This window comes from Empidonax traillii, unplaced genomic scaffold (assembly GCF_003031625.1).
Source record: "Empidonax traillii isolate 1590-97213 ecotype Southwest subspecies unplaced genomic scaffold, ASM303162v1 scaffold72:size2462915, whole genome shotgun sequence".
Lineage (NCBI taxonomy): Eukaryota > Metazoa > Chordata > Aves > Passeriformes > Tyrannidae > Empidonax > Empidonax traillii.
This window is the reverse complement of record NW_020955265.1, coordinates 1,506,338-1,532,393: the sequence shown is the minus strand read 5'-3', so window position 1 is coordinate 1,532,393 and position 26,056 is coordinate 1,506,338. Positions and strand designations below refer to the sequence as shown.

Sequence of the window (26,056 nt, the reverse complement as noted above, 5' to 3'; positions counted from 1 at the left end):
AAAATGGCAGAGAGCTAGTCTTGCTTCTTCTGCTGCCATTCTGGATAGGAAAGGAGGAAGAACAGATTACTGGACATGGTGATTTCTGCTTTGGAGAAGGATACAGTTTATGCCTGAAGAATAATAGCAGCATTCTGGCATTCCAGCAGTCACTCACACTAGATAACCAGCTGTGTCTCCTGTGAGCACACCTAAATGAGTCTGTGAGACTTTAAAAACACAGTTCTACTAGCAAAAAAGGATATTTCCCTGTGAAGAAACCTATCGATTAGGTTCTTTTTAACATAGCAATCTGTACTACTTCAGGGATAGGAAGCATGCATTTCAGTTTTTGACCTAATGTCCAAAAAGGAAAAAATAAATGTAAAGAAGTGGCTGAATGTATTTATGTCTAATGCTAGAGTTTCAGCATCTAGAAAAGCAGACTTTTTGTGTGTTTACACAAGGGACATAGCAGACAGATTTACCTGAAGATATTATTGGACACAAAAAGTATACAAGGAAGCAAGAATGTAAATATTACTATTCAGAAAAGGACTGCATTAATAAAAAAGATTTTGGACAAAACTAGAAGCAAAGGGAGGTTGTGTTTTTGTTTTTGTTTTCCCTTCAAGCTGATGTGATTTGGCAAGAATTTTAATCAGACCTCTGTGATATCCTTAACATAATTAAATTATAGGAAATTCAGAGAATTTTTTTGGCAGACAGTACTTGGAGTAAAAGACATCCTAGTTCCTTCTAAACATAGTAGATTAGCCATAAACTGACCATAAAATGGCAGAAATTACTCGTGTCTTTTGTTCTTGCCAATCATCATCCTTGCCAACTGACTGATTTACAAGGTTGTCCATGAATGTACCTAGCTGTCAAGAAAATTTGTTAGGCAATCCAAACCCAGCCAAACTAGAATCTTAGGAATAAACAAACAAACAAACAAACAAATAAATCTGCACTTAGGTGCAAAAAATTTACATACGAGTACAGCCTCCCTCTTCAAAGTTGTAAAATCCATGTGCACAGCGGTCACACTTCTTTCCTGTCACTCCAGGCTGGCAATAACACTGTCCATCTCCATCACAGTCAAAGGACTTGGAACCAAAAGAGTTGCAGTTGCAGGGAACACATCCTCTTGAAGACTGTAAGCCAAATGTTTCAGGCTGCCACAGAGAGAGGAAGAGCAGATAGTACACAGAATGATTACCAGGAGAAAAGAGGAAGAGCTGAGTGCGTAGGGAGATCTTTCCCCTTTGTCACTGAAATACTAATCTTAAAAAATTGAATTGTAGTGGTAAAACCCTGGACACTAAATGCTCTGCATAATGAGAAAGAATAAAGATTATATAATGTTACCTGATGCTGTATAGAATGTTCTACAAGTGTAATGCATTGCTTATGAGGCTGTGTTCCCATAAGTACAATTTTCACATGGAACAGAATGTATGTGAGTACCGTATACATACCCTGTGTCTGGTTGAAAGAGTTTGTCGGGTATGGTTTGCTGCTAAGAGAGTGAATTCAAATTCTTAGCTATGAATGGAGATTGATCCAACTGGAAAGCCTTAGAAAAACTAGATATTATCTCCTCTGAGCAGGGGCAATGTCTGTATACTGTATTCTGTAACTCAAGGGCATTTATTTTGAATGATATATAGGAATAACTTCAGAAGAACAGATATCACGTATTTGTATACAATACAAATAAGTAATGGGAATTATCTATTTTTAAGATAAAAACCTCTATCTTTGTATCAGGCCTTTGTTTCTCTTTTCTTTCTTTACTTTCTTTTTTGCAATGATTAATACAAAGTTTCTACAGAACCAGAGTAGATATTATCAACTACAGTAATAAATTTCCCCAGCTTCACTAGTGGAATGCAAAATACTTGTAGAGAGGGGAAGACACATGCTCATTTATCTACTGTAATCTGGAGTTCTGCACAAAGCTTTCAACCAACAGACCTTGGTTTCACTGCACCAGCCAACAGAGGCTCCTAGGAGCAAACCATACTTGATATTCAGAGTCTGAACTCAGTCTTGAGCTGCACTGCTTTAAAATGGGAGTACTTCTCTACCTTTTTTTCAAGCATGATGATTTTTAAAGAAATCTGAAATCCAAATCATAATAATAACTTCACTTGAAATTGATATTACAACATTTAAGAATAAAATCTATCAGAGACTGTGCTAGAAAAACAAAAAGTTAAAAACGATCTATTAAAAAAGATCACTGCTAATGAATATAAATGGAACAAAGTGAAAATAATTGCTTTATAATGTACTACTGTGTGATCCAGGCACAAGGTGTTAGATTTTTGCCTACCATAAATCAGTAGATTTTTCAAATCAGTGGAGCTGCACCGACTTTGACTAGGGAAGTGATTGTCCCTCAGCACTCAGCACTGGTGAGGCTGCACCTTGAGTACTGCCTCCAGATCTGGGCCCCCCATTGCAAGAAAGAAATTGGAACGCTGGAGCTTGTTCAGAGAAGGGCAACAGAACTGGTGAAGGGTCTAGAGAATAAGTCATATGAGGAGTGGCTGATGGAACTGGGGTTGTTTAGCTTGAAGAAAAGGATGCTAGTGGAAGACCTTTCTGATCTCTACAACTACCTGAAAGGAGGTTGTAGCAAGGTAGGGGTCAGTCTCTTCTCCCAGGCAACTGACAACAGGACAAGTGGACATAGCTTCAAGTAGTGCCAAAGGAGGCTCAGGTTGGACACCAGGAACAATTTCTTCACTGAAAGGGTGGTCAGGCATTGGAACAGGCTGTCCAGGGAGGTGTTGGGGTCACCGCACCAGCGGTGTTCAAGAAATGACTGGACATGGCACTTAGTGCTATGCCTAGTTGACAAGGTGGTGATGCAAGATTGGACTTAATAACCTTGGAGGTCTTTCCTAACCTTAATGATTGGATGATTTACATTTTACATGGATTTGTTCCATATTGGAACCCCTAACCTCTTGTATGGGCTTTCTCAGAGGCTTCAGAAGCTTTCCATGGAGAAATCCCGGAACCTGATATATGAGGTTAATACTGAAGTTCCACAGCCACACAGAGAATCTGCTGATAGGTATCAGAATACAGGACCACACCTATGATCAGAATTTGGCCTAAAGAACCATATGAACCTAAGTAAATACTTGATTATACATGTAGTAAAGAATTAAATTGATTTTAATTTTCAAATTCTATATTGAAATATTTTGCAAATTTCTGTATGACAAAATATAGTTTATCAGAGAGAAAGAAATACTCAGACTCTTACAAGTACACTCCAAGGTTCAATTAAACATATGACTATCTCTAAAATTTCTTTTACACACAAAGAAACACAGAAATGTGAAAATGCACAATCTCAGGACAGACATTCAGATTAATGCAGTGAAGTAACCAATGCACAGCATGCATCTTAGTTCTCAATGTAAAGTTTGATAGAATCTAATAAATTCTGTTTAAAAGGGTGAAAGTCAGAAGAAGTCTGATACTGGCACTCCCCACTACATTAAGTTAGGAAAGATCACTAGCATGATGAGTTGTATTCTGTGAGGAGTTCTGCACAAAGACATTTTGGTAAGTCATGCAAGCCTCAAGATGGACCCCCTAGTTAAGTCCTCAGCGAAGCTTATCTACACACAGAAATTCTAAGAATCACAGTTACTGAACAAGAGATAAAATCCTGGATTACAGTGAGGAAGTACAATGAATTTTCTGATTATGTTATTGTATTTTGTCCCCATCAGTGTATGATGAGTGTTTTTGTGGGCAACACAGTAATCTAATGCATGTGTAGTGGATAAAAGCTCATTTCTCCAAGGGAATCTATATGGATGAATACAGCATGGGTCCCAGAGTGTAGCTGAGGAGGAAAAACACTGCCAGGTATTTTTCAGACAGGGTGTGATAAGCGTGGAGGGTTTGCATTGCAGGGAGAAAAAACAACATTTCTGAAACATTGCTCTGTTAGAAGCAGTTGCATCATAATTACTATATTTTAGGAAATAAGTTGCTTTGTTGATATGTGATAAGCAACGAACACTCCTGTTATTCTGGGCATTGCATTCAAATTACTGGCACTGCACCAAGTTAAAAACGGCTCAGATAACTGGTCATATTCACTAATGAGAGCATTTAACACCAGTTATGTTTGACATTTTAAAATTAGATCTTAACTCTTTGCCTCTAGGGCTGATCCTTCTTGCAAACTCCGTAAGCTGCTGATTCTTGAATTGTCAGAAATGGAAGACTTATGCTGTCAAAAGCCAGGAAAATCCCACTGATTCCATTGATTTATGTATATCTCCCATGCATTTTCTGTATACAGCTGCTAATGGTGCTGGTTTGGGACTTATTCTGGTATTTGATTTCTCACTGAATTTGCACAATGAGAAGCCCTAGGATTAGGGAAGCATCCTAAAAGGTTCCCTGCTGTCTTCTGAGCCTCTCTGTTTCTCAAGAATTTCTTCTATTGTATCATGCATATTTAGAATTAAAAAAACTCCAATCTATGTGAGCTCCAAACACAAGCAAATAAATATGAGACTTCAGCCCATGCAATGCACACATTTTCTCATTACCAGAGTCTCAGGCCGGTAAGCACCTCGTGGGCACCCACTGGCACTGCTGGCACCCCATCTCCGAGGGGGTACTCGAATCTGCTGACTGCTTCCTGCATTTTCCTTCAATTTAGGCACCTGTCTGCTTATATCACAGCGTCTGCCCATGAATCCTGGTTTGCAGATGCATCTTCCCAACATATCACATTGCAGTGACACAGATCCTAAAGCACTGCAGCCACAGGGTATACAAAACAGCTTTTCTGGGGCCCAGAAGTAGCTAGGCTTCAAGAATGAAAAGTAAACACTGTTAGAAAGTAAAGATAAGAAAACTACATGACCTAAGAGTGTACAGGAATAAAGATAGGAGTAAACATAGTAGTAAACAAAGATTAATTCTAATTAATCGCCAGTATTCTATTAATAAGCTTGAGCTATTTGCTGGGTACATTATGCAATCTGCAAATTCATTGGTACCAGCAATTTTTCTTTGAACAGACTCTTTAAATACTGTTGAAAATACAGTATGAGCAAACACTTCAGAAATTACATAACTTTAATGGGTGAAAATGATCCTTTTGATTTCTGCAGAACTATTTATGTGCTTTAAATTACACACAGGTGAAGGTATTCTGAGGACACAGACCTAATCCATGGGTCCTTAGGCTGAGCTAGAGAAACGTGCAGCCAGCTGAAACATATTCCTTAGCTGCCTGAAGACAATTCTGTGAAAGTTTATGAAACAATATTTTTCTCCAGTGATTTATGAGACAGGAAAACAAAGTCAAGGCAAAAGACACTTTCACAAAAAAATAACACATTGTTTGGACAAAACAAGAAGAAACTCTAAGAAAAAAACATAAAAGCAGAACATTCACAGTAGAACTAAACTAGTATCCTACTTTTTTTTTTTTTTAAATCAGATGCTATCAGACATTTTGCAACTTTCTTCATACAGGGGTTAACTCCCAAAGATGTACTATTTTTAACTAATTTATTTATATCAAACATTCAGAATATAAAGTGTATATACCATGTATACAAATGTACTTATATGTACAGTGAGGCTTAGAATACATTCATTGCATGTAAATCCAATGTTCCATGTTTTGTTCTAGAAAACCATTAGAAAACATTTAAAAAGCAACCATCCACCTTTCTCAACATAAGAACAATCCATATATGTTCTTTAAGGGAATAATGAACAACAAAAAAAACCCCTTATACAGAAACCAAACGACATTTAGTTAAGACAAACATGGAAGAAAGCTGAAAGGAAATACCACTTGTCACTCACTTTGCAGATGTCACAGCGGCGCCCAATTACATTGGCTTTACACTCGCACTGGCCTGTCCGAGAGTCACAGATCTCTGAGAAGGAGCCATTGATGTGACAGTGACAGGCTGCAAAGGAAAAAGAAGGAGATGTTGATGTGTTTCCCGAAGCTAAATCTAATGGCCGAATGTTTACAGTGCATCTTTTGCCACTCTGAAAAACACGAAGCCTGAGTAAAGTAGGAAGGTGTCATTGCCACACACTGACAACACACATTTACCTACCTATTAATGTGGAATTTTGCTCCAAGTTAGTGCGGGCAGAAATTTTGCCTCTAGTTCATTAATAACTTTTTTTCAGTTGCTCCTCTAAGATCAGCAGGATGTTTAGAGAAAAAAAAACCCCAAACTGGTGCAGCCAGGGAGTGTACAGGGTGTAGCTGTGGCCAGTGGGAGTGTTACTGCTCTGCATGCTGGTTTTGTTGCCCTGGAGTCCACTCCCTGTCAGTGTAGTCATTAGGAAATACTGGCAGTCTAAGGATCCAGAACAAGGTTGACTCCAGGGCCTCTCTACAAGGACAGTAATGCTGACACCTCCCAGCTAGCAATCTAGAGCTGAAAAAGAGACCAAGGATTTTCTGCTACCATGACTTTCCAGGATTTCTGTGTCAGCAACAGCATCAGAGTTCCCAGAGGAAATGTAACCCAACTGACCAGATTAACTCATCACAGCTCCCCCTTTAAGACTTAAAAAGGTGATGAAAATGCTGTTTCTTCAGGAAAAACAACACTTCTTATGTTTTAGGAGAAGAGAAATTTTGGGGAAGATTTCTATTGCCCTTTATGTTCTTCAAACACAATCCTTTTGGCATGCAGAGATTAGGAAAAAATCCCATTAGGACTCACAGTAGAGAAGAGGGATGCGATTGATGTCACAGGGACTATAACCACACAGTCACTGACTCAAATCATCATGAGCTGGCTCCTGCATGTCCCTTTTTTTCCCCCCAGAAGGGAATGAATTCACATTTCTACACGGATTATGAATCTACTATGTAAATATGGGGTCCAGACCACATTTGGCCTTCCTGCAGTGCCCTACCTGCATGTGTTATTTTTTCTTTCTCAAACTGACAGTTTCATTTTAAGAAACACTTGAATCCCAATTGTGAACACATGGCGGTCACATTCTTTCATGGCAGAAGGTGCCATGTGAGAGAAGGCAGTTATATTTTTTCTATATATAGACTATTACAACAGGACTTTCCTTGTTACTTCATTAGACTTGCTAATTTACAGTTTCCAATTATAAGTTGAAAGGATTGGGGTGGGGATTTTCTCCCTACTTTTGAGGTATCCTGCAAAAGTTGAGGTTTTTTAAGTGAAAGTGACTTTAAGACTTGCCATTCTACTCATGCCATTGTTTCTCAAATATTTGTAAAAATTCTGGAGTAAGTAACAAAAACATGCTGCTCTTCAAACTATCATGTAACACCTTTAGAGGTTTTGATCTCTTTTTGTTTTGCAATACATTTTTTAAAAGCAAACATTTAAACCCACTTCTTGTAATAGATTGTTAACTTTGTTCATAAAATCTTATGTGTATGAGGGAATAAGGAACTTTTGTTATAATTCAACAAGATAAGTTTCATGGACATCCTGTTAATTAAGCAACTGTCAGTGAAAATAATTGCAGACATCTTGCTAAACAAACAAGTATCAGTATTGGTAAAATTTACAGCTGATAAGAACTGCAGCTTTCATCTTTGACAAATCCCAGATGACCACTTAGCAATGAACCACGAACTCAAGCCTCAACGCAGCCGCATTCAACACTCGGGACTTGGAAATGTATAAAAAGGAACATTTACTACATTTTCAGTGTGTGTCTCGGGCGAGGCAATTGCCCCCCAGGCCACCCAGCGCTGTTTGCTTTATTATCGCTTGCTTAATAAATTTATCAATGTTTAATTGGAATTGAGTTGTCTAAATTCTTATATTAACTTATAACACTTCTGATGTTATTAACATCACTTATATTTTCTTTTCACTCACAGTTTTCAACACTAAACAAACCCATAATTTATCTTTCATCCTGGATACAGCCCTCTTTATCATGATATTTATATTTTAAAACTGATAACACTCCAAACTATACACAGTGATGAGTATTACATATATATGTTTTTCTTTGCTCTGGCAGTATCTATATAGAGAAGAAACATAAAGTCAGGGCTATCCATCTAATGAACTGTTACTCAATCTGATAAACTGGATTTATCTCACCTAAAGTCTTCTCATTCATTCATCTCTACCAGAAAATCGGCTCTTGTGTGAAGCTCCAAATGGTTGTTATAATACAATATAGCCTGTCAGAGAACTTTGTCTTACTTTCTTCCAAAATGACACTGGCCAAGACCCTTCATTCTCTCTAGATTTCCATAAATATTTATGAGCATATATTTATGATCAAGCAACACACATTCTCCTCCAACAATAGTACCTGCACACTGGAACATAGGAACACTTGAATATCTGCTTTAATGCATCTCATGACACTGAGCTCTATTACCATCAGCACAACCTCCAGGTATTTGCTTCAGCACACTGAGCTGTTTCACTCCAAAAAACAACCTACTAGAATCAAATCAAATATGCCTGGGACATTTGCTCATTGTTCTTAGATTTATGATTTTGTATAGATACACCAAAAAAAAATTCAGAGATGTGATGGTGATATAAAGCTGTACTTTCATGTGAAATGGTTAATGCACACAACAGCACTGTACTGAGAAAGAGCAAGAAACATTTCAAACAATAATTTGAAAGCAAATTCATGCTTTGCAATACTCTTGGATTTGGCTTTTTAATAAGGATTGAAATTGAAAACAACAAAGTAAAGGCACAGTCCCTCTGATATTGTAGCTGCAGGGCAAACTTCATGGAAGTCTGCAAAGGAAATAAAAAATCATATGCAAAAAAGAAAACCCACATGAAAGACAGAGAGCAGATGAATACAAGGCAACTGCAAGCACAAAGCTATGAATACATTAGGGGGCTCTCCTTGTCAGTGATACTAACAACAAAAGCAAAGCTTGTAATTCAACATTAAATATGTATTCAATTTTTCGTATCTTTTTTTTTTTAATTGTATGTTTTCTAAACTCTCCTCATATTAAATCTCTTTCTCATGGAGATGCCCCTACTGTGAAAATGGTCAAAGCAACAGTCCTATTGATGCCTCAGGAATTGAGAAGCTACTGAAGCCTATGATTTTTGAAATACACTTCTTTTTAAAATCACTTTACACACTTAACATTCTAACTCATATGACATCATTCATCATGACCTGTTAACTTGAGCAGAGTATATATGTGATTGTCCAAATTTTTGCTGGCATTGTGTATACTATGTACAGAAAGCATTTACGCAGTTGTATGTCTTCATGGTTATCTATGACTTTGCATGCATCAGTATTTATTAGTCTTAGTTGAGAAACTTGGTGATGTTCTGCATCTAATTGGGTCCCCACACACAGAACCAGTATTTTCACTTTCAAAGCGCAAGTCACTAATAGAGTAAGTCGTGGAAATGGATGCTACTGGCTCAGGCTGCTATGGTTGCAACAGATACAGACAGCGGTTAGACAATGCTCTAGATCTTCTACTTGCATAATTTTATCCTGCTATAACACCTGTGTATTCAGTGAAGTTACCTTGAGTTTATTCCAATCGATATAAAAGGATTAAATCCTTGTGACAGTGAAACAAAATGTTCTGCTCTTTCAGGAAAGTTTATAACCTGTTTTATTATATTTCTCAGTGTAGGATGGAAGGTATGTGAAGAATGTTTTTAAGTCAAAAGCAGTTGTTCTACATTTTAAATTGTGCCAGTAATGGCTCAGAGAGAGCCACTGCCTCCTACAGAAGCAAAAGCTCGTGTTCCCACCAAATCTACCATCTCCTCTCAATAGTTTTTCGTAATCACTATGGGGAAGTATGAGCTAAGGTTGATACTTAAACAACATGCCATTACTCAGTTGAGAAATGGTGGTTTGCTGCAGTGCCAGGTATCTTCTACAGCACTTTAGAAATTTTTTTCTGGAGATTTTTAGACTCTGCTTTAGAGCTGGGAGAATCTTGTCCTGTAAGCGGCAGCAGCTCCCGACTCTTACTGAGGCCATGTAGGAGGGAAGGTGGCCACAAGTGCTGCCACAGCTGGACCCTACAGTAACTGAAATATCGCTCCCTCCTTTCAGCAGCAGTCTCACTAGTTAACAGGATTTCTCTGGATAGCTTACAGCATTTCTAGTGAATAGTTTTCATTTATTTGCATTTAGTTTGGTAGATCTGACATTTAGTATAACCTTTTACATGCATGCAATGCTCCACTCTCCCTGGGTTTTTTTTCCATGTCGTCTTCCACTACTATGTTTTTAATAATTTACTTTAAAGCCTCCCTTTCCAGATGCAGACGCACAGTATAATTTTTAGAGGTGTAAGTACTCTGGATCATTCTCCATCTCACACATACAGGGGCAAAGTTTTCCTCTCAGGAACACAGTTATAGCATAGATCAATACTGTCAGGAGCTGTAAAAGTTTGTGACTTACGTTGACAGTTCCTTGCATCAACAGCATCACCAAAATATCCATCAGCACACCTCTCACAATATTGGCCTGTTGTACCTGGCTTACATATCAGACAAGCACCAGACAAGCTGTCACAGCTGCCAGGAACGGAGAAGTCAAGGTTGTCATTACACTGGCATGGCTGGCACGATCCCCCTGGTATTAAAGGTTGTCCAAAATAGCCTTCTGCACACCTAAGGTAAAAGAAATCATCAGTTAGGACTATTAAATGATCCTCTCATTAGAAATATTTAATTCTGTTGCCACCCTAATCACAAAAAATGATCCCAAGTGTGTCTTAAGTGTCTTTTTTCTTTCTCCCTCTTTCTTCTTTTAACAACACTGTAGATACAGTACTAGCTGAAATCCTGCCAGTTCTGCTAGTAAATTAGACTTCAGTGGGTGAAAAATCTTGTCACTGGCACTGAAGGAGAGACAATGCACAGTGAGAAATCTTATTTGCACTCTAGAGTTGAGGGGAGGCGTTGGACTAGATGACTTTAAAGGGTCCCTTCCAACCCAAACTATTCTATGATTCTGTGTTAGATATGCTTTGTCTTTCAGCACATCGTGTCTAGACCTACTCATTTACCAGCAAGGTTGATGATTTTTTCCCTATACCTTAAAAAGTTGTTTAGTTTAGAAAAATAACTTTAGAAAGTAATACAGGCATAAATTTGTTTACCTAACAAGATCCTCCCCTGACTTAGCCTTCCCCTGATCTACTGCATGGTCAGATTTGTTAAATTAATGGATTGCTAATCTCTGTGTATGGGCAGGTAACAAAAAGATTGCTCATTATCACAGGAACTATGTTGTGTGTACTGTACTTTTCACATTTTAAGAGAATTGCTTAAAAATATCACCTTCTTTTCCACCTTGCCCAACAGCAATTTCCTGTGAGTACCACATAAAACAGGTTAGTGAATCTGACCTAACATAACTCTTTATTTAAAGCAAATTTCTACTCATCTCACAGCCTATTTCCTATTTTTATTCTGGTCTGCTTTCCCTTTCCAGTACATTTGCTCACACTTCATAGTAAGAGCAACTTGTAGATAGTAAAGAAAAAAATTAAAATTGCCTGGTTCTAGCTAATGAAGTTATTCGTGTGCATTTCAGATGAACTTCAATTAGCATAAAGAAAACAGAAAGTACATAAAACACATTGCATGAATTAATGGTTCCTACTATTTTTAAATCAGTTTGAATGCAGTTCTAATGTACACAGATATCCTCTCTACTTTGTAATAGTACTGGATGGCATGGCTGAACAAAGATTTTATGTATAATCCTAATAAAGGAATGTAGAGCTCAGTTCTGCTTTCACTCTTGTCCCTTTATATACATCAAGCTCATCCTTTTCCTTGCTTGCAGAATATCTCATGAAGCTTTCAGCTGGATCCTAAGGAAAGCTGTCTAAATATTTGTTAAATATTATTCAGTATCATTAGCAAAGATTACAAAGATTGTAGGAAATGGATAACTGAGACGAGAGGAAATGAAAGTAGGAACTAATTGAAGAGTTTTTTGCAGTAGGGGATTACATAAAATAGGATTTTTTCCATTCTCTAAAAATATAAACAATGCAGACCACAGATGAATATTATATATAAATATCCCATTGGTCTGGGTGCATTTAAGCACTTAAGACCATGAGTAAAATTTTCACAATTTAGCCCACTGTGCTATCATAGTTATCTCTCACAATTATCTCCTCATTGTAACAAGACATCAAAATCTTGTCATTACAATAATTCAGGCATTTTATTTTCAGAACCTGTCACAGATGTAGCCATTTATTGTATTCCCTGCAAAGAAGTGGATAGTTTTTTCCTTGATGGAGGGTATCTCGACAACCACAAAAGTGTGATTTTTAGCTTAATTTCACCAAAATAAATTGGCTTTTTTTCAGTGATGATATCTCAGTTAAAATTGCCAGGAATGTATCTTAATATGTAACAATTAGTAGCCATGTTTTATCAAACACCAAGAACATTTGGATCATTTATGCAGCTATTTTACTTTATCTAAACCAGATTATGTCTGAAGTTACCCCACACTTTGCTAAGATCTCTCTCACTTACTACTGTATGTTTGTGTGTATCTTTTGGTCCTACTAATCTATTTAACTTGACTTAATGTGTGTACATTTTTCTCTTTCATTTAGGGATTAGTTCTGTATCTGACAGCATTCACAGAAACTTGCCAAGCAATTCACAGAAGGGATACCCCAAGATTTGTGCAAAATGCACTGTTAATAATTTCCTTCTATTAATAGCAGATCTTGATAACTCTTTGTGTTCTCATCAGTTGAGACTCTGATAATTAGAGTAACTCACTACCCTCACTTAGCCATATTATACTTGAACACATACATAATCTTGAATCCATAGGAAGATGATCCTGAAAGTCGGGGTAAACCAGTTAAGCTTAAAACAAAACTGTATGTGTGTAAATTCTTCCTCTTTTTCTCCCACTTTCCCTGAGGTTGTAGGGGAAGATTAAAACCCCACTAATTCCATCTTTATTCCCTTAAGGACATTCCTGCTTCAGCTACTCTTCTCAAAGCATTATGTGTTTGGCAAGGTTTAGATTGAAAAACAACAATAATGTGCATGGCTTGGAAAATTTCTTTTATGCATTACACAAAACACAAAAAAATATGTATAAATAAATGACTGCTAAGTACAACATAACACCCCTGAGATTAAAAAATAAACAAAAATAGGAATAAAAGCAGTGAAGAAAGATTGTTTCCGTATTTTTCTCTTCTACGCTCAAAAGTAGGTGTGTCTGTGACGAACACTGGTTTTACTTAGCATAACTGGTACCAAATGCAGGGCTACTATTTAAATATATGTGTATGTATGTGTTCTAGGCCTGGTCCCTATGGAGTTAATATTCCTTATAACAGTCCATATGGTGCTGTGTATATACACATGTATGCACAAAAACACAGGTAGGTCTATTTTATACATTTCTTTATATTTACTGGAAAAAAAGCTCTTGTGACAGAGTTAATTAAGGCTGTATATGCAAACACTTTAAAGTCTGGAAATACTATTTTTACAGAGTCCTTGAAACGTATGCGCATTCCACCTGTGTACAAAATCAGGCAAAAGCCCTATGGAGAAAGCAGCTTGTGAGTACATAGTTAGATATTCTAACTCAGATCCACAGCACAGATGTTATTGTTGTGTAACCAACTATAAATCTTGAATTTTCTAATGTCAGAGTGCCTACCTTTGCAAGCTCTAAGCAATCCTGCATAACACATTTCTTGTATCAAATCTCCTGAAATGTTTGACCCTGCAATGCAGAATTGCTCCTCTGGCACTAGTGGAAGAATTATATTAGCTAGAATGAGCAGTAGTTTGAAGTCACAGTACTTGTGAGAGACTGTGGCTAGTGGCACTCTGTGCTAGACTTGAAGAATGGGGACATGAGCCAGCTCATCCTTCTCCTCACACATAAGGTATGATGATCTCTCATCTCTTCTTGAAGGAAAAGGTCACTGGAACTATGTACATAAATGATGGAGTGCTACAGGAAAAGCTAGACTCTTGCCCATTTTGCTTCTTTTCCCTAAAGCTTGTGCTCTTATCTCTATCAAGACTGTAGTTGGAAAATGCACATCATCATCCTGTAAATGTCAAAAAGCTGTCCTTTGAGCCTAGGATCTTCTCATAGATCCTTTCTATGAAGTTATGAGAATGTCCATCCTACCTCATATGCCTTTGGAAAAGTGAGCATTGAGAAGAGGAAAAAAACTTATGTCTAGCTTGCTGGGGAAAAATAATAAATGGGAAAACTGGAGTTTCTTTACAATTATAGGTATGTAGTAACTCTCAACATAGTTTATACCTGCAATTATTTTGATGGTGTTATGAGCTAGACCCTTCAGAATATAGAGCAATTTTGGCAACATTATTCTGAAGAGTACAGGTGAAAGAAGTAGCAATTTTTTGGCATTTTACAACTCAGACATGTATATGTATCTCTCTAGGGGACAGGATATTTTTTTAGGATGAATAAGTACAGTACTGTGCATGTTCACTTCATGATACTTAGTATGTCATGATAATTTAGGATTGTTTAGCTAATGAATCATGGGGCTCAGATCACATCAGTTTGTAGTTGCTAAAATGAATTTCATGTAAAAGAATTTCATGTAAACTCTTTCAGCAACTATACAACCACTATTAATACCAAAAGGTGACATGCTTTCTTCTGATCATTATTACTGACAGCTGCAGACATTTCCAAGCAACTTGTTAAAATTAAAAGCAAATTGTTCTGTGAGCACTGGAATTAATGGTTTAATTTCCAGTGGATTTATATCTCATGGTTACAAGGCTAAGGGCTGATAATTTGCTGCAGGATGTTCTATTCAGCAGGGAGTAAGCCCTCAGGCTACAGTAGCACTTTTTCCTTGTCCTGTGAAAGTTTTCTTATGGGCAGAACATTTAGTAATCTCTCTTGTTCTCTCTCTATTGCATGTATTCTCTGCTGTTTAATCAGGTGTGAGTTCACACAATATTCTCCCCCTTAGCTATGACATGTCCTGATTTATTAACCTCTATTCAGCCACTTCTTTTCACAAATCCTTTGGGAACAATTATTATCTTTGAGACCTCCCATCCTTCTGCCAAATTTGGTTGAAATTGACCTACAAGGCCAGATGACTTTGCAGGCAGCCAGGCAGACATGCACAAAAAGATCACACTAGCCTTGCTTCCTTAGGAAATCAGGCTAAACTCCAAGCTCATCATTTATTCAGATTCTGTCCTACTTCATCTACAGCCTGTGCTCCACTCAGAAACAGCACTTGTTGCTAATGGAAGCTGTCAATGACCCTACATTGACAAACTGCCACCAAAGTGCTCTTGATGTGATTTATTCCTGCCATCATTAACTTCACAGCCCACTAGCTGAAAGAAGGTGATGACTTCCAAGACAGACAGTAAAAGACAAGCAGAAATAGCATGCAGCAGGAGCAGACTTGGTGATGATGGGTGGAAACAGGTGACAGCCTGCACTATCACTTTAGGACAGTTATAGCACAACAGGGGATTTAAAAGGAAATAGCTGCAAATTGGAAAGACAGGACTATAGGGAGATGCATAGCATATGGTCAGGTTGCTGCTTTTCTGGTTGGTTCTTCCTCTTGGTTCATTCCTATTTCTTCTATTCCCAGCCAGAGTATTGTAAGTCATCATTAAGAAACCTTACCTTTTTTAAGATTTACATTGGAAAACACTTCAAGCAGCTCATGGAAGTGCCAAATGGCAAAAGCCTACTAAGAAATCCAAGTACCATGTTTTCGCGCCCCTTAACTTTGCCAGCCCCTCTTCAATGGGTGTCATTGGCAGGGTCACAGGGGACTGGGATCATGGAGACAAAGTCTATAGTGATTCATCATGACCTCCAAACAACTAGCAGAGGTCCCCAGGCACATTAACTGCTCTTGAAAGCTGTTTTATCCTTGTGAAAGCCCAAGGGACCAAAGCCATGCAGATACAGTGATGACATCCCTTTGCTTGCGTGGTCTCACCTCCTGTGGAAGAGGATTCCTGGGAGCTTAGCACCAGCACTCCTGTTAGCCGTTTGTTTCATTTAAATTCTCTATATGATCCTTTCTGAATAATGCTTTTGTGGAGATATTAATAAGAGTAGGAAATATATATTGAGCTTTTCTATTTGTTTGACAAAGTAGAATTATCTTTTTTGTCATTAAAACATAGCTTTTGCTAAATAAAAACTGCAACAGGGAACAGAAGCAACAAAAATGTAAAATATTCTACAAATAACATGTTAGAAGAGCTGTATTTTTGCTGCATATTAACTTCTCTAAAAGAGGCATCAGTAATTTACAGCGTATTTGATTCACCATGCTTCTAAATGTTCAAATGACAAAAGAGACAAAAGAATTATAAAAATCGCAGAAGAGTGACAGAAAAGCTAGAAGAAACTTTTTTTAAAAGACTCTTACTTCTCAGAAAATGCTTCTTGGAAACTTTACATTTTACCATAAAATAATAAAACAAGCACTAGAAAAATACCAATTCCTGTATGCAATATCAAAGGAAAATACACAGGAATTTCTTCAGTGAGTTTAAGAACACAGGAATGGGGATGAGAAGGGGAAGTAATAAAAAGGTAGAAGAGTTTCATATGATCAATACTTCTGTTTCAGATGTCATATGGTTAAAAGTATGATGCCTGCTTACCTTTCACAGCGTGGTCCCACATATCCAGCAGGGCATTCATCGCATATTAATCCACGACTTCGGTCAAAATGGCATGTCGGGCTAAAGCTGTGTTGTTGATATTGAGAAACAAGAGGGGCAAAGACGAAACATAAAGAAAAGATGGTTAACAGCATAATTCTCTTCCCACTTGAGAGACTGTTAATTTGCAAAAGGGTGCACGGGAAAAGTGATTCTGGTCTAAGGCATGGGGCTTAAGTTCGACTCCAGCAAATTGAATTTGGAATGACTCTGCTATTTCTGCGACACTGAATATAGAGCAACGGATGGCAGCATCCCAATAGCCTGTTATTATGGGACTTGAGCCTGCCACTGAGTGGTCTGGATACCATTAAAAAGGCAGGAATGCACAGCTGTTTGTTTGTGCCCCCCAGGGCCTAGCAAAACAATCTATGCCATAATGCAGCCCCTATATAAATCTTTCTGAAGGACAACTGATTAAAAGCTCAGTTAACTTTGTGTATAGTCGGCTGTGAAAGGAACCCAGTGAACAAGAAAGGGGAGGGGCAAAAAGGGAAATATCTGGTACAGCTTCCCAGAGAACACATTTGAGTTAATCAAGTGCCAATGACCTCAAGCTACAGGCCACACAGGCACGCTGAAGTTTAAGAATAGCTTGCAGACTAGAAGGCTTTACCTCTTTGCTATGCTCTAATTATTTTTGGCTGTTTTGTTTTTTTTCTTTTTTTATTAATAAAGATATTGTAGGCATTTGCAAGCTCCTCCTCTCGATGTCTGTGTTTAACTCTGAACTGTGTTCCCTCACACACTGTGTTTGCTTTCCATAATCTTTCTTCTTTAACACACTTCTCTGAAGAAACCTCCTGACACTCTAAAAGACACCACACTGAAAAAGAGGCAATCTGTTTTTCTATAATTCTGTAATGATTATTAGAGACAGAGACATACGAGCATCTTTATAAGGCCTCATCTAAACAATGGTAATCATCTCTGATCAAGGAAATAGAAAAAGGAAAAGTAAAAATAAAAAATAGGAGCAGGTACATAGAGCAGTGACTATTCGCAAGGGGAAAACAAAACACCTACCTGAAAAGAAGACACTAAATTTATCTTTTGTAACCTAGGAAAAGAGAAGTTGAGAAGCAAAAGAATTGCTCCAACAAAGACATCAGAAGGAAGGTATATTCAAGGTAATAGTTCATGCTACAATAATAACAAATAGATATAATCCAACCTTGGATATCTTAAAGCAGGATATACCATGACAATTTCTGGAAAATAATAGGCACAGGGAAGGCAGACAACCTTAAGCAGCGTAATTTAATGTGATTAGCTGCTGGTGACTAGACCTCACTTCTCAGGACTCATCCATCTTGTGATCTGCCCTCAGTTACTCTTTAGTCTATGTTATCTCACAGACATAAGAGATCAGTAAAAAAAGTGTGGGAAGGTCAGGTCCAATAAACAGAGAGGTACTGGGATTTTTCTCTTTCCCATAAGGATTATGCTTGTGTTATTTTCCAATGTCATTTACTTAACAGTAGATTCATGAATGCATGAGGAGCCAGTTGAAGAAACAATAATTGCTGTTCTATTTTTTGATAGCAATGAAAGCACACATTATCATTGAATATAATCAGCAGCACCTGACGTACTTGAAATAAGTTCCTGCTTGTCAGTCTCAACCTTACTCTTTCCAAGAGCTACATGGGAAACTTTGTGGAGATGCTATCACACCTCATTATAGCATTGAACAAAACTGACTGTACCAAAGTGCCACCAAGAGTTCTGAATTCAACCACATACATTTTAAATGTTGTAGAAATCATGATGATGATAATGATAATGATAATAATAATAATAATCATGATGTTCTTACTATTACTAAGCAATAATAATGAATAGTGGAATTTCCATGTTTTAAGGGTTATACTCAGATCTAGCCTCCTTGATTCTTTCTCTGACTTAATAGTCAGTCCACATCTCAAAACTAAACACTAATACACTGAGAAGTTCCCATCTGCATACTATAAATACATAATAGCAAGATAAGAAGAGTTTACCTTTCTGATTATTAAGAATCTTGTTACTCTCTAGTGTTAAATACTAAAGAAGTGTAAGTATTGATTTGTCAAAACAAGCTTCAAAAAATAGTAGTCCCTCTTGATTGATCATTGCTCTTTACTGTTTTTACATAAGATAACAACATTAATAATAGGACATGGGGCCATATGGATACACAATATGGGTATATATGTGGTAAGCCTATGTTGGGAGACAGGACTTCCTAGAGGCTTACAAGTATGTTATAGAAAACAGCCCTTGAGAATTTGTTTGTGATTTTATTTAATACTCCAAGAAAATATTAAAATTCTATGACCAACCCAAATTCCTAGTTCAAATGTTATGAGTTTACTTGTGACTTTCCCAGGCTGAGCGAGATATCTTTTATCTTCTATTTTCAGTGGTAAAGCATTCCTAACAGGGTCTTCGTTACCCATATTAAATTTATCACCACATCAAGAGAAGAGCAGTAATTATCCCAGACATCTACATTTAGTAGAAAAAAACTACATAGTAGTATGTCTAATAATTTTATAGAAAAAAAAATCAGTTTATTTGAAACTCCTTAAGGACTAAGAATGTTAGAACAGTTTGTAGGAGTGGTACATTAATGAGAAGAGACAGGACGAAGAAGTCAAGCATCCATTATATATACCATTTATAATATGGGTATTGATCTCATTTGCATCATATAAGCACTTCTATGTAGATATATGTAAAAAGTGGGAAATACAGCCCAGGATGCAGAAAACAAGCTTAGAAACCTAATTTTAGTTTCCTGATTTGGCTAAGTGCTCTTGTTTGACATATGGCAAGCCACTCATGACTTTTATGCTTCAGGAGGCAATTTTATGTTTGGCTTCAATGACTGCATATGGAAACTCCTGCCATTAGGAAACAGGAGAGGGACTTAGGTCAACTATGGAACACCACCATCACCACATCATTTCTAAAATGAATGGAACACTTCTCCTACACCTTATATGGAAATGCAAAGAAAAAGAGTCAAGTGCTGTGAGAACAGTCATGGGAAACACTACAAACATCATAAAGAAATGAGACTGCTATAAAAGACAAAACTCATTTCTTAATAAAAATATATCTCTCAGGCTCATTACATGGACAGTATGTCATATCTCTATGCAGCAGGAAATTAGTATTAAGCTTAGAGACCTACAGATGCCACGTTATGTCGTGTTAGGAATTAAATGCTGCAGGAATTAAAATCTATAAAAGCTATTTACAAGAATTTGTACGTACAATTAGCCATTGTAACTCATTCAATTACTCAGAAAGAAAATGACGTTACATCTGTACAGTTACATTAACTCGGTAGAAGTTTCTTTATTTTTCATATGAAGGAATCTGAATTGTTTACAAACTTTTCCCCTAGTATAACAAACTCACTGTCAACTAAATAAAAGAGAAAACCAAGTATTTTAACAGCCTACAGGTAACACATTAAATCTTTAACAACCCTGGTTTTTTTTTTTTTAAATTGGTCTATAACTGTAACGTCAAGAGACCTTGAACCTTACAATGAGTTTTACAAAGCTAAACTCTGTAGGATTCAGGACTAACACAGTTTCACAGTTCAAAGAACATTTATACTGTGTACGTTTGACCTATATTTTTTAAGAAAACTAAATATTAAAAAGAAGACTGGGAACTTCAAAAAAGGAAAGTAAAGCACACAAAACTCTAACAAATACATAATGGAAGTCTCTGGGCATTTTGCCAATCAATATCTAAATTCTATCTATTTACTTGGTTTGTTGCACATCTGTGCAAGATTGAAATGTGATAGTGTTTTTCCTGCTTTGTCAGCACAGTGTTCTCAAACAAGAGAAAGATAAATAATTAACGATGCAAGGAAATACTAAGTAATGAGGATGTCAGAGGAACCATGCCTGAGCAGCAGATATAATAAACCTATATATATCTAATAAAATCAACTCAAGAGCTGTGCTAACAGGAGGGCAGGCTCCCATTCTACAGTCCCCTGGAATTTCTGCTCATAAGTGCTTAGGCAATTCCTTCTCTGATCAGTGCAATTTTAACAGGATGCAATGCCACAGACAAGGTTCAATTTTATTCAACTACATCATGTAAAATTATTTTGGTATTGTTATTTTTCAGGTACTGACTGGGACAAAACCAATGAAAAAAATCTTCAATCTATTCAGTCTATTAAATTAGGCTATTGAGTAGCATAGAAAGCTTTTGGAATGAAGGAAACTTTGTTTTTTAGATCAGAGTTTTGAATAACTTTTCACTAGTAATTTATTTTATAAAACAACAATGATTATTCTGAGATATGCTGACACAATTTTCACTCGTAAGATTTAAGAATTAATTCAAATACCAAACAAATCACTGAGCAGAAAAATGCACTATTTTATCTGATCAACATAAATTGACTTTAAATTTAGTTACTGAAAAAACCCACCCATCAAATCTGTAAATTGAGCTTTAAAACTGGAAACAACTACTCTTAAGGAGGACAGACAAGCAAATGCTATTTATCAATTCTAAAACTGATTCTAAAGGCAAATTCTGTGTTGTTCTTTCTAACTTAGTCTCATCCAGCTTTTGCCTTCATCTTTGCCTGCCTGTCAAGCACTCTGTAAAACTGTAAAAATTGAAAGCTTATATTGCAGAGTATAGTAATTGATTGAAACAAGAAAAGATTTCAAGTGTACATGCATAAATATAAATCAATAAATCACACAATTTACTAAGTGAAAAAGTGTAATATGCAATAAATATGCAACTTACTTGTTAGAGGGTATATTTAAGGGGCAAGCACACAACTGGCAGTCTTCAGCTGTCCCTTTAGTAGGATCACCATAGAAACCAGGAAGGCATCTATCACAATATGAACCACCTGTGTTGTGTTTACAGTCCTAAACAGAAAATGAAAAGTACAAATTGACTATTAGAGAACTTACATATAGAAACTTAGATATAAATTCACCTAGCTCATCATCACACCAGGACTGTAACAGCTCTGGAACACATATTCTAATTTTTTTCTTCTGGTTGAGAAACAGTTCTAGAGGTTAGATGTCACAACCCATGATTCACATGTTGGGTAGTTATGTTCTTGTGGATAATTTTTTTCTATGTAAAACAAAAAGAATATTTAATTGCAAACCTTTATATTTCTGCCAAACGACAGGTGTATTATTGTTCTAGCTTGCTTAAAGAAAACCAGCCTTCAGAGCAATATACAACAGGTTTAGTACTGCAGTCTCACAACAGGCCATATTTTGTGACAAACTGTCTTCAGATATTGATTCCAAAAATAAATCCCAGACTACATAATTTATAAAAATAAATTATTTCATTTCACATGTAAGCTCACTAATTCATTTTACAAGGTATATGGCTGTAAACAGTAGTAAAGCCTGAATTATTAAATTAATACTTATTTGCTAGAATACTATCCAGACTCTACTTTGTGAGTAAAAACAAGGACAAGTGCACTGTATGTAAGGCCCTACCCAATGGTATGCGTTTGTCTACAAGTGGCTTTCATAATAGAAGAGAGTTAATCTGAGCATATGAAACATGCAACATAAAAATGGCAGTACCAGATTTGCATTTTTGTAAATAACGTTTGGCTCATCTCAAATTAAGCAATGTTTTAGAATGATGACTTGCAAGAACCAAGTTTTAAAGAGTAATTACTCCTTCTATTCTTCCCTCTCACATAAAAGGTTTAGAAATTCTAAATAATTTTGCAGAATCCATAATAGATTCAGAAAATTAGCTTTCTGGCTTAATCTCTTTCCCTTCTCCCCTCACATTTTTAGCACATCACACTATTCCTTTCGCTACTATTTGCCACAAGATACCCAAGTGTAGCTCTTTCACAATGAAAAACAGAGAAAGGAGTAGGAATGATTTCGGCTGTTAAATGCCATCTTGATGTGCTTGGGTATGAACTGAAGAAGCACATGGCAACTTGAAAAGGCCAAAATGAAAGCCATAAGACAGATTTTATTTTATGGGGTGTGTTCTGCTGTGTTTTAGACAACAGGCCAAATCTAGAATCTTCTTTACCCAAGCTGCTACTTAAAAACTCTTGAGGCTTGTTTTTGTTTGTTTGTTTGTTGTTTTTTTTTGTTGTTGCTTGTTTTTTTTAAGGCATAGGTACTTTCAAACTTACTATTTTAGTTAAAATAGGTTTTTAAGAACACAAGAAAATAGTTTTATCATTTTAATAAGTCATGCATATGATACTGATTGCTATTTCAGAGTCTGAAATGCATAATTTATCCTTGATAAAGGAAACAGCAGTATTCTAAAGAATACTTAGTTCTTCACAGCTTTCCAGGACTGTAATGACTTGTATGAAGTTTTTTTGCATTGTGCTCTGCATAGCCACTGCTGTACACCAGGGCAGCTGAAAAAGCACTTTTAAAAAGCCCTTTTTAGTCTTGGGTGCACTGGATTCAAAACCATAGATCTCCAAAAATGCTGTTTGTTGTTTCAAAGAGTGCATTCATATTATTAGTGCATTCATATTATAGTGTAGATATGTACAGCATATCTTCAAAATGAAAGTATTAGTCACAATATTATATTTAAATATATTTAGTAGATTGTGAGCTAATAACAACTTATTGAGACTCTTATTCAATTAAAATTATGGCTTTAGAACAGTCAGCTGGGTTAAAATCGACTTCATTAGGTCATTTAAGTCCATTTCATTGTTATTTCAAGTGCTGACATTAAAAGAGAATCTACCAGCCATACCAAAAAAGTATCTAGGAACAATAAGATACACTTTTCAAAGAAGATGTGTCAAAAATAATTTAAGTGTTTCAAAAGAAAAATCCCTTGCAATTCAACTTTTTAAAGGCATCATGTCAAATTATTTGTGCTTTTTCTGAAAAATAATGGATTCTTTTTTTGTGTTAAGTTTAGCTTTAAATATCCTCAGACACATCTTAACGTTTTTGAATAATATGAACAGCTTATATGTCAAGGATGTTATTAAAGTGAGAGGAGCTAACACACTACTTTAAAGCTTCGCATGTCTTGCTGAGTGGTATTTGCAGCTTCTGCTTTTTTTTAGTGCAAAAAAAACCCAAAACCTTCCATTTTGTAGGAAAACAGTTCATGCTACAAAGACCTGACCACCTTCTCTTTGATGAAATATTTTCTGGCACTCTAATATCAGTCATTTCCATACACTGTGTCTAAATCTCCTCTATCCAGATATCTGTGTTTACTTCCTCACAATCATAGAATCATAGAATATGCACAGTTGGAAGGATCAAGTCCAGCTCCTGGCCCTGAACAGGACCACCCCAAGAATCGCACCACATGCCTGGGGGCATTGTCCAAATGCTTCCTGAACTTTGACTTGATGCCATGACCACTTCTCTGGGAAGCCTGTTCCAGTGCCTGACCAGCCTCTGGGTGAAGAACCTCTTCTTGATATCCAGCCTAGACATCTCCTGACACAACTTCAGGCCATTGCCTCTGGTCCTGTTACTTGTCACCACAGAGAAGAGATCGGTGCCTGCCCCTCCTCTTCCCCTGGTGAGAAAGTTTTAAGACTATTTTAGGTGTCCCCTCCTTTTAAGTCTAAATATTTATGTTTTGAAATTACACACACACACTGTATCTCATACTATTTTGAATGCGTCAGTTTTCTGGACCTCTTTTATCTCTAAACACTTAAACTTCACTTGGAAAACCTCTGCATAAGTAAGACTGTGGGATTTTTTTTTGTCTGAAAATTTATGTATGACTCAGTCTGTACCCTGAAAACGTTATTGCTAGTGTCTTGAGGTAGCTGAGGCAGCTCTTCTGTTTTGGAACAAACAAAATTAACATCTTTATGCCCAGTAACAGGGAACCTTTAATTCACACTGAAAAATGACTTGCTTAGCTGCACATGCAGCTGAATGTGTACGAACATGGAAAAAACCAGTCAGAATAGAATGCTAGTGATGAAAATAAAACTTTAATCAGGGAGTATGACTGAGTCCGAGATAGTGCCTTTGGCACACTGCTGCCCTTCCCCAGGATATCTGTCATAGAGACAACCAAGGAAGCTGTTCAAGCTAGCTAAAGCAAGAGAAAGCCTAACCCTGGGTGCCTATTCTAGTACATTCCCCAGCTGCCTAGACCCGACAATGGTATTATGTCTTTGGAAGCATGAATATAGTCTTCTGGCATTTTCAAACTACCGTAATGTCAAGATTACACAGACAATTCCCTTTCCTGGTGTTACAAATGTAACAGGATGTTGCAGAGGCTTTACATATCTTTACCTGCATAACAGCCTATACTGCATTTGGCTAGGGCATACCATTTTTTTTCCATGTATATAAATATGGGTGAAGACATTTTGTCGCTCTGTGGATGAACATTGTCTAAATTAAAGCACATGTCCACCAGATCTGACACGGGCCTCATCCTACGTGGTATTTGCTATTTATACACAAAGGAATACAATATGAAAGGGATGGCTCTGTGGACTGCCCACTCAGTATTTTGAGCACCACTTAGGGGGAGAAAGATTTGCTTTCTCTGGGCTAGAGATGTACTACCCTGCAATGAATCAAACACCTAGAAATGTGCTTGCTTTTGACAAGGTTTAGGTTTAACCAACCTCATAAAGCTACTGTAAATGTTGTACGTGTAATACTACAAAAGAGTATTTCTGAATGTTAGAACTTGCCCTATGTACCAAAGCAGTTCTGTATATCACAATGGTAACGAGAACAATGTATCATGCAGCTCTCTATGGCTGCTGTGGGGATCAAAGGGCTTTGCAGGTTACTGCGAGATAAGCGTTAAAATGAGCTTTTCATACAGGCCTGTGTTGAAGCAGATGATTTGAGCTTTTATCATGAGTCAAAAACATATTTCAGCTTCTTTTCAGCTATATTTCAAAGCTAAGGAAGAGCAAAAAGAACTATCATATCAGTAAATTAGGTGCCTAAATTGTCTGTTGTATTACTGAAAAAACACCATGAATAATAATAAGGAGGCCAAAAGGCTGTGTAAACCTCAATAGAAAGAATGCCTTTGATGTGAAACATTTCTCTTTTTCAGTATTCAGACTTCTCTCTCTTTCACTTCAAAAGGCTTATGATCCAAATTGAAAAGCAGCATTTAATAGCCTGCATGGATACTAGCCAATCTGACTTACAGTGCTTTCAAAGATGCAAGAAAATCCAGAACTGATTTTAAGCTCCCTGTGCACCTCTTCTCTATAGCATGATCTAGTATAAGCTCAGACAGAACACATAAAACACAGAGAGCTTGATAACGTG

At 36.8% G+C, this 26,056-nt stretch overlaps 1 protein-coding gene across 1 annotated transcript in view; it reads right to left on the bottom strand.

Moving 5' to 3' along the window:
* The window catches only part of LAMA2 (laminin subunit alpha 2), a 270,298-nt gene that overhangs the window by 120,933 nt on the left and 123,309 nt on the right, over positions 1–26,056 (bottom strand). The window contains exons 16-20 of the mRNA XM_027880560.1: positions 21,534–21,661; positions 16,692–16,778; positions 10,441–10,652; positions 5,851–5,957; positions 977–1,157 (exon numbers count right to left, since the gene is read on the bottom strand). Of these exons, the coding sequence (XP_027736361.1) occupies positions 977–1,157; positions 5,851–5,957; positions 10,441–10,652; positions 16,692–16,778; positions 21,534–21,661 (715 nt within the window). The remainder of the gene's footprint in view (positions 1–976; positions 1,158–5,850; positions 5,958–10,440; positions 10,653–16,691; positions 16,779–21,533; positions 21,662–26,056) is intronic.